Source organism: Salvia splendens, chromosome 6, assembly GCF_004379255.2.
Source record: "Salvia splendens isolate huo1 chromosome 6, SspV2, whole genome shotgun sequence".
Lineage (NCBI taxonomy): Eukaryota > Viridiplantae > Streptophyta > Magnoliopsida > Lamiales > Lamiaceae > Salvia > Salvia splendens.
The window spans coordinates 28,624,846-28,632,891 of NC_056037.1; the positions used below are offsets into that span (position 1 = coordinate 28,624,846).

General features: G+C 39.6%; 2 protein-coding genes across 5 annotated transcripts; one reads left to right on the plus strand and one right to left on the minus strand.

Annotated features, from left to right (window-relative positions):
* Window positions 1-1,357: 1,357 nt before the first annotated feature.
* LOC121808486 (metal transporter Nramp3-like) lies at window positions 1,358-3,926 on the plus strand. The gene is made up of 4 exons (XM_042209010.1): window positions 1,358-2,014; window positions 2,469-2,605; window positions 2,674-3,326; window positions 3,399-3,926. Exons 1-4 carry the CDS (start codon window positions 1,518-1,520, stop codon window positions 3,606-3,608), a joined length of 1,497 nt encoding a protein of 498 aa, XP_042064944.1. The 5' UTR covers window positions 1,358-1,517; the 3' UTR covers window positions 3,609-3,926.
* LOC121808487 lies at window positions 3,817-6,645 on the minus strand. Of its 4 annotated transcripts, none has more exons than XM_042209012.1 (7): window positions 6,438-6,645; window positions 5,239-5,853; window positions 4,735-5,163; window positions 4,465-4,659; window positions 4,330-4,386; window positions 4,154-4,213; window positions 3,817-4,070 (listed from the first exon to the last, which is right to left on the minus strand). In XM_042209012.1, exons 2-7 carry the CDS (start codon window positions 5,752-5,754, stop codon window positions 3,993-3,995), a joined length of 1,335 nt encoding a protein of 444 aa, XP_042064946.1. In that variant the 5' UTR covers window positions 5,755-5,853; window positions 6,438-6,645; the 3' UTR covers window positions 3,817-3,992. The 4 variants fall into 4 exon arrangements, with proteins under 4 accessions (XP_042064946.1, XP_042064947.1, XP_042064949.1 ...); XM_042209013.1 differs by having other exon boundaries at window positions 5,239-5,864; XM_042209015.1 differs by lacking the exon at window positions 6,438-6,645 and adding an exon at window positions 6,303-6,406.
* Window positions 6,646-8,046: the final 1,401 nt, after the last annotated feature.

The window sequence follows — 8,046 nt, forward strand, 5'->3', positions numbered from 1 at the left end:
GGAGGGAGTAATTTGTTTGTGGGAGGTACTATTCACCCCAGCTCAGCTCCACCATTGCTTCTAATTAAATATTACTCACTCCATCCCCTAAAGTTTGTTTCAATTTGACCTGATACGGTTTATAAAAAAATGTTTGATTTTGTATTAAATGAAAGTGAGTAGTGGAATAAGGGTCTCATATTAAGGAGATTGAGAGTGTATTTGATATCTATTTTTGATACGATTTTAAGCGAGACAAACTTTGAGTAGACAGATGAAAATAGTAAAATAGGACAAACTTTGGGGGACGGATGGAGTAATACAGGATGAGTTTAGAAATTCCCGAATAACTAGAGGCTACTTAGGGTTAATTAGGTTATTATTAGAGTTTAAAATTAAATAGGGGTTAGAACTTAGGACAACCGGAGGGCCACCCACGGTTATTAATTTGATACTCCATTACATAGGTTTTAATTAGTTATTTAGCAATATCATATTATATTTATTAGTTTTGAAATAAAGTTTAGTTAAATAATGGTTGATTGAAGTATAATAATATTTCAATTAATCTGTATTTGGAGAATATATTAGTTATAATTAGAATATAATCAAGATGGATGTAGCATATTACATGCATATGCACAAGAGTGTTCCTCGTTCTTGAACTAAGTTAATTAATAATGCTGAATATGATTAAACGCAAAGTTATTTATGAACTTTGACTCATTATAGTTAAACGTGATGGCTACTACTATTATCAAACTATTTCGACCACTAGAAGGTAGCATTTCAACAAGTCACCTCCTTAATGCCTGCAAAAAATAAAAATTTCAACATTCTAAAATTGCAAAGCATTTACTTCACAATCACTTGTATCTACGATCGCAAAGTAGATTGAGCATAGTACACTAATTAATGTACTTTCATTTTTCTAAAATTTACTTTATCTACTCCATCCGTCCCATAAAAATATGGGAAGATGAGATGACACGGAAATTACGACAAAATTGGTAAAGTATGAGAGGGGATGAGAATGGTATGGTAAAGTAAGAGAGAGAGGAAAATAGTAATTAAAGTAGAGTTAGTGAATAGTGGAACTTACATTATTAAATTGATATAATTTTCTGAAAATGGAATGCACATATTTTTGTGGGATGAACTGAATGGAAAGTGAAAATATTTTTATGGGACGGAAGGAGTATTTCATAAAAATAGAAATTCTCCATTTTAAGAAATGAACCTCATAATTCACAAATAATAAATTCTATTTAGACTACTTTTCACTCTACTTTATATATTTTTTAATATTATCTCTTATTTTACTAATTTTATATTAAAATCTATTGAAAAGGGAGGAGGTGTAGTAAATATAAAGAATCCCATGCCATTTCCCTCCTTTCCTTTTTCAATCACCACGATAAAAGAAAGGCGACGATCACTACCCATTTTCAGTTTCCCAAGTCTACTGTCTACTCCTCTCAATTCCAATTCCAATTCCAATTCTAATTCAATCCGATAAAAAAAATTAAAAATTAAAAATGTCTGCACACCAGCAGCAGCAGCCCCTTCTGGAATCCGAAGAGGAGCGAGCCTACGACGCCGATAACATAGTCCACATTCACGACGACGGCGGCGACGACTACTCGCCATTCTCCTGGCGGAAGCTCTGGCTCTTCACGGGGCCTGGCTTCCTCATGAGCATCGCCTTCCTCGATCCCGGCAACCTCGAAGGGGATCTCCAATCCGGCGCCATCGCCGGCTACTCGCTCCTCTGGCTCCTCCTCTGGGCCACCGCCATGGGCCTATTGGTCCAGCTCCTCGCCGCGCGCCTCGGCGTCGTCACCGGAAAGCACCTGGCCGAGCTCTGCCGCCAGGAGTATCCTGATTGGGCCAGGCTGCTGCTGTGGATCATGGCCGAGCTCGCGCTCATCGGCGCCGATATTCAGGAGGTTATTGGCAGCGCGATTGCGATTAACATTCTCAGCCGCGGCGTTCTGCCGCTTTGGGCGGGTGTCATTATCACCGCCCTCGATTGGTAATTACCAATTTTTTTAAAATTTTAGGTTTCAATGCCTTTAACTTTACCTTTCCCCCCTTAATTTTTAGGTTTTCTGTTTTTTTTTTTCTGATTAGGAAATTGAGTGTTTTAGGGAGGGGTTTAACTGTCACTGTTTAGAATTCTTCAACGTATAATTAGACTTGCTATTTTCGAATTTGAGATAAGTAGGGCTGAATTTAATATGTTATCCAATTTCGTTTATATAAGATGAATTGAGTTTATCTGTCACTGTTTGTAAAACTTGTGATAAGATGAATTGAGTTTAATATATACTAATTCAAAGTTGATGTATGTATATATATATGTGTGTGTGTTTGTGAATAATATTTCCTCTATTTCGCTTTCATTTTGACTTGTGCTGAATTATTGATGATATTGAGAAACAAGTTGAGATTTTGTGATTCACTGTTTGATTGCTTTCTCGATGCAGCTTCGTCTTCTTGTTTCTGGAGAATTATGGTGTGAGGAAACTGGAAGCGCTTTTTGCTGTGCTTATAGCAACAATGGCAGTCTCCTTTGCCTGGATGTTTGGCGAGACAAAACCTGACGGTCGCGAGCTTATGATCGGTGAGATCAACGTGCTTCTTGTTAATGAGCCATTTCTGATAAGTAACGAGTGTACAATGTGGTTGTAGGCATCTTGGTTCCGAAGCTGAATTCGAGTACCATAAAGCAGGCCGTGGGAGTGGTGGGCTGTGTCATCATGCCTCACAACGTTTTCTTGCACTCTGCCCTCGTGCAGTCGAGAGAAGTAGACAATCGCAAGATAGGCAGAGTGCGCGAAGCTCTCAAGTACTACTCCATCGAATCCAGCATTGCTCTGGCCATCTCATTCATGATCAATTTATTCGTTACAACAGTTTTTGCGAAGGTGTTTTATGGCACGGAAGAGGCAAAGACCATTGGACTCGTGAATGCAGGGCAGTATCTCGAGGAGAGGTATGGTGGAGGGCTGGTCCCCATTTTGTACATATGGGCGATTGGCGTGCTCGCTGCCGGACAGAGCAGCACCATAACCGGCACATATGCCGGCCAGTTCATTATGGGAGGGTTTCTGAATTTGCGGATGAAGAAGTGGATAAGGGCGCTGATAACACGAAGCTGTGCCATCATCCCTACCCTGATTGTTGCGCTTATTTTTGACACATCCGATGCCTCGTTGGACATTCTAAACGAATGGCTTAACGTGCTGCAGTCGGTTCAAATCCCGTTCGCTCTGATTCCTCTCCTTTGCCTGGTGTCCAAGGAGGAACTCATGGGCTATTTCAAAATCGGGACCCTTCTTCAGGTATTTTCTTTTTGAGAGTTCGTGCTTTGTGTGAACGAAGAGTTAAAAACTTAGCGTGCTTCTGCTATGCAGACTGTATCGTGGACGGTGGCAGCTCTGGTGATCTTGATCAACGGGTATCTTCTGGTGGACTTCTTCTCGTCTGAACTGACCGGGGTTTTTTTCACGAGTATCGTTACAACATTCTCAGCTGCGTATATCTGCTTCATAGTGTATCTAGTAACGAGGAGCGCAAGCTTTTCGAGTCTGTGGACAAGAGCCAAGACGATTTGGGGCTCGTAATCATTCTACCATATCAACCATTCACAAGATACGCTGTAGCAGATTGACCGGGCAGCGCAAAACAACATCCATGATGCCGGAGCATAAGCCTTTCGATCTTAACCCTTGTGAAAAGGAACCAACTTAGAAAGAGAGGTATTGATGCCCAAAGCAGCCTTGCATTGTATCTATTGCTAGGTTAATGTTAATTACCCAAATGCTTTTGGCATAATCTTGCAAAGTGTTGTTACTCTACTGTTATTAATCATATATGGGCAGGTGTTAAAGTTATACTCCAAGAATATAATTACATAATACCAAAAACTAGCTTCATCATCATCATCTTCTTATATACACTTGTGAATAATCACAGAAACTGAGACAGATTGAAACAGTAAGAGAACCTTAGCCACCCTTGCCAAAAGAGATCTGCAGGCCTCCTTGGCTCTCTTCGATACTGGAGCTCGACGAGAGCAAGTTAATCTGCATCAACAAAATCAGTCACTTGCAACGAAATCTTTCAATTTCTTATTTTATGTTCAACTCTATGCGTTCAAACATTATACCTTGATAATTTCATACTTCGATGGTCGAGCATACGCTGCCAAGATCGCCATGTGGAAATGCTGATTCAGTAAAAATTTATGTTAAATTATCTAAGTTTTATTTTCACAAAACAGTTCAAATTGTAGCCTAAACTTAGAAAAATCAAGTGATATTACTAGTATAAGAGAAAACTTACTCTAAAAGGATCACTTCTCAATGATTGCACATAAATGGAGTTTGATCTCCCTGTATCCTATATCAAGTGCCATTTTCAATTAAGCATTTCATGAAATCTGAAACCACAAATTGTTTCTTTGTGTGGTTTTTTTACCTCCAAAGATATATCTCGTAGCCGCCTTCCTGTGTGCGCGCAGCAGATACGAACCGTTGGTTCCTCTGAACTCCCACTAATGATGTAGTCTCTTCCGCTCATGTAGTATGCGCGCGTGTAGTTATGACAACTTCCTGTCGAAACTATCCCAAAATCCGTGTGAAGACGCCCGTCCACGGACAAAAGTTGCTTGACCTAGAAAGGGATAAATTTGGTATGCAACATTTTTAATAAAACGAACATTCATGCATAACGAATGAGAAGTGGTACCTCGTTATCTACGGCTGACACGAGTAGATAAAGATCGTCTGGAGAGAACACGACCATCACGTTCCCTCTTGAGCTTCTAGACGAGTAGCAAGGTCTGAGAGGCGACTGTCTTGAATCCCACATCTTCACATCACGGTCGAACGACGAAGTCACAAAGAGGTGAGGGGAGTGGTTCGAAAACTTGGCAACATTTATGGGCTCACGGTGCATGTCCGTGAACAGCTGCAACCGTTGGCCACTGCAGATGTCGTATATGGCAACTTTCTTCGAGTAACCACTTGTTAGACACCGGTCATCAGTTGAGTTCACGTGAACAGAGGTCAATAGCTCAAAGTCATCAAAGACAACGCCTGAGCTATCTCCTCCCTTTCTACCAACCTCGTTGACGTCATACAATCTCAGGCAACCGTTATCAGAACCCACAAGGAGCTAGATATACATATCTTTTTAGCCATCATTACCATAAAAGGCCTAATTCTACTAAATGGTAAGTATTAGACATACCTTAGAGGGTTGTTGCTTAAGCCAACAAAGGCCAAGAACACTATTCATACTCTGCGAGGGAAAGATGCACGTGACAACATTTCCCGTCTCGTGGTTGAGAACCACCACTTCTCCGTCAAGTGTCCCAACAGCCATCAGGCTGGAGTCGGTCGGGTGGTACTCAAACTGCCTTGGCCGGAGAATCTGCTCCTCCACTTCCTTCTTATTCTTGCTCACATTAGTGATGGGATACGACAAGGGCTGCGCAGACGCTCCAAACTTTGCAGCACAGAGTGACCTCATATAGAAGCATTGGTTCTTCCGAGTAGACAAGGCACACTTCCGCCTCGATGGTCTGCAGCAGTGTGCACTGCTCGTTCCAGTTTCACGAGAATACAGGACGTTGAGAACACTCTCCCTATGCTGGCGCTTATATGGTAAGTACTCGTAATATTTTGAGAAGACGGCTTTCTCCCTTTCAAGATCGTCATTCTTGATTTCCATACGAGCCAGAGATGTGATCACGCTATCGGCCATTCCCTTGAGCAGATGCGTTGTGGGACCTTTCAAGTCCCCGTGAAGTATACTTGTAGCCGACGCCTCTCGCTCTTCGACATCCTTATTTTCTAAGCAAACCTAGCAGAAAACTACATATCAATAAGTATCCCAAACTTAGCCAACACATAACCTTACCCCAAAATTAAGAAAAGTAGCTGTTTTAGTATAAGACTTTCAGGTTTCTTATCAATATATCAATATATAACCAAAAATCAAGACTTCAAAATAGAAAGATTCAACCAATCATCGGTTTAGGCAAATCACCAAGAAATAGCCACTTTTGCCTAAGCAATTGGACAAAGTTGTTTATATATTATACAATATCTTTCCCCATCTATTAGTGTCCATTCTTCTTAATTTTTCATTCAAACATTCATCCACTTTCCTTCTTTATCAAAATCAATATGACCAAATTTGAAGTTTCCTAAACACCTCTGAGCTAACACTAAATGATCCAAGTTCATGAAATCTCATTATTTTCATTAATTTTAAAACATAATTTGACTTACTGAACCCAAGATTGCAACCTGAAAGTTAGTTGCTGGAACAAATTCTTACAGGCTGAGCCATTTCAAGATAAATTAATTTAAAGAAGAGAAAACAGACAAGACAAATGCTAGGAAAAAAAATGTGAAGTTTAAGTTAAAAGAAGAATAAAAAACCTGAATTATTTGCCACCAATTTCAAGAGGAGAGAATGCCCTTTGAAATTAGTGGATCTCTGACAGCAGAAAGCGAAAGGAAATGGAGAGAATTTAAAGAGACGAAGGATGGAGAGAAGGGCTGATAAGTTATTACAGCAATTGACACTTCATCTGCTCTTATCTACTCCACAGCATAGGAGAGCTTCCAACCCCACACCCTATGCATATCTTCTGCATTCATATCAGTATTATTCTCTATTTTATATATATTTAATAAATTTGTTGGTAATTTTTAATATAAATACTGAAAAAATGCATGTGAACCTCATTCATGAGTGCTAAGGGCATCATTAACCCCGGCCCGGTTTCAGGCCCCAAGTCCCCTCCACGTCATCATTCCTCTGCAGTTGCAGCCCAGGCCCCAACTGCTCTAACCCTGCAGGCCACAGCCCGAGCCACAACTAATAAATGACACTATTCACAACTTCGACCTATTTTACGTGTAAAAATTGAAAACATTGAACAATTATAACACGAGAAATTCATTCTTAATTCAAAAATAATAAATTATAAACTAAAAAACTAAAAATTATAATATAAAAAAATGCAAAAAAAATTAAAAATTAGAAAATTGATGTCGCCCCTCTCCCTCATCTTCCTCCCTCTTCTTCTTCTCCCCCTCCCTCTTCTTCCTTTTTCCGAACTATAAAAATTCAGAAATTGGTGAACAGTAGTGGCCCGTACTCCCTCCAACCGGAAGCTCCATCGCCCGCCAGGCCGGACCCCGGGACCGTCCCCAGGCCGCAACTGCGGCCCCTAGACCGGCCTGGGCCGGAACTCCGTCGCCTCCAACGCGCGTCTCGGGTCGGGACTCGCGATTTGCGACTCAGCCCCTTGCGTTAACGATGCCCTAATTACAAAAGCTCGATTACAAATTTAGTACTCCCTCCGCCCCCAAAGAATATACACTTTGGGTTTTAACGTAAAATTGGTAAAATAAGAGAGATAGAAAGAAAAAGTAATTACAATACTGTTAGTGGAGAATGAGTCTCATCTCAATAAAAAGAAAATAATTTCTAAAATTAGAAAGTGCATATTCTTGTGGGACGGGCTAAAAATGAAAGAGTGCATACTCATGTTGGACAAAAAAGTATATTTATCAGTCAGTAGTTAGTTAGTCGGTTAGTTAGTTTGATACTAAGTATTGGTTAATTTCGATAAGTTTCCATAAATCTAATTTATGTTTAAATACATACACTTTAATTTAGCATGCCACTCAATTGCAGCATGAATCCTTGATTAATTACATTATATGATCATGGAAAATTTGTAAAAGAAATATGCAACTGAATATATGGCTAAAGAAATTTATTTATAATATGTAGGTAGAATAAAATATGTATAAGCTGAAGCTCAGATTAAAGAGAAAAAAATGTTGTGATGACAAGGACGGAAGATGTTATTGGGATAGACATATTAGAATACCCACTTGATTGGGTTTCTTATTTTCTTTCTTGGAATAAATACAAAACCCAAATGATTTATCAAAATATAAAAACATCATTTTCCTTTCAAAAGTGGCCCATCATTTCATTTAAAACTTACCCCACTTTTTAAATTATATATCT

Excerpts from the sequence above, each read along its gene's own strand:
- LOC121808486 (XM_042209010.1), top strand. The coding sequence starts at position 1,518 with ATGTCTGCACACCAGCAGCAGCAGCCCCTTCTGGAATCCGAAGAGGAG. Across the intron at positions 2,606-2,673 it reads CGGTCGCGAGCTTATGATCG|GCATCTTGGTTCCGAAGCTG; the intron begins GTGAGATCAACG and ends ATGTGGTTGTAG. Across the intron at positions 3,327-3,398 it reads AAATCGGGACCCTTCTTCAG|ACTGTATCGTGGACGGTGGC; the intron begins GTATTTTCTTTT and ends TCTGCTATGCAG.
- LOC121808487 (XM_042209012.1), bottom strand. The coding sequence starts at position 5,754 with ATGGCCGATAGCGTGATCACATCTCTGGCTCGTATGGAAATCAAGAAT. Across the intron at positions 4,387-4,464 it reads TACGAGATATATCTTTGGAG|GATACAGGGAGATCAAACTC; the intron begins GTAAAAAAACCA and ends CACTTGATATAG. Across the intron at positions 4,214-4,329 it reads TGAGAAGTGATCCTTTTAGA|CATTTCCACATGGCGATCTT; the intron begins GTAAGTTTTCTC and ends TTACTGAATCAG.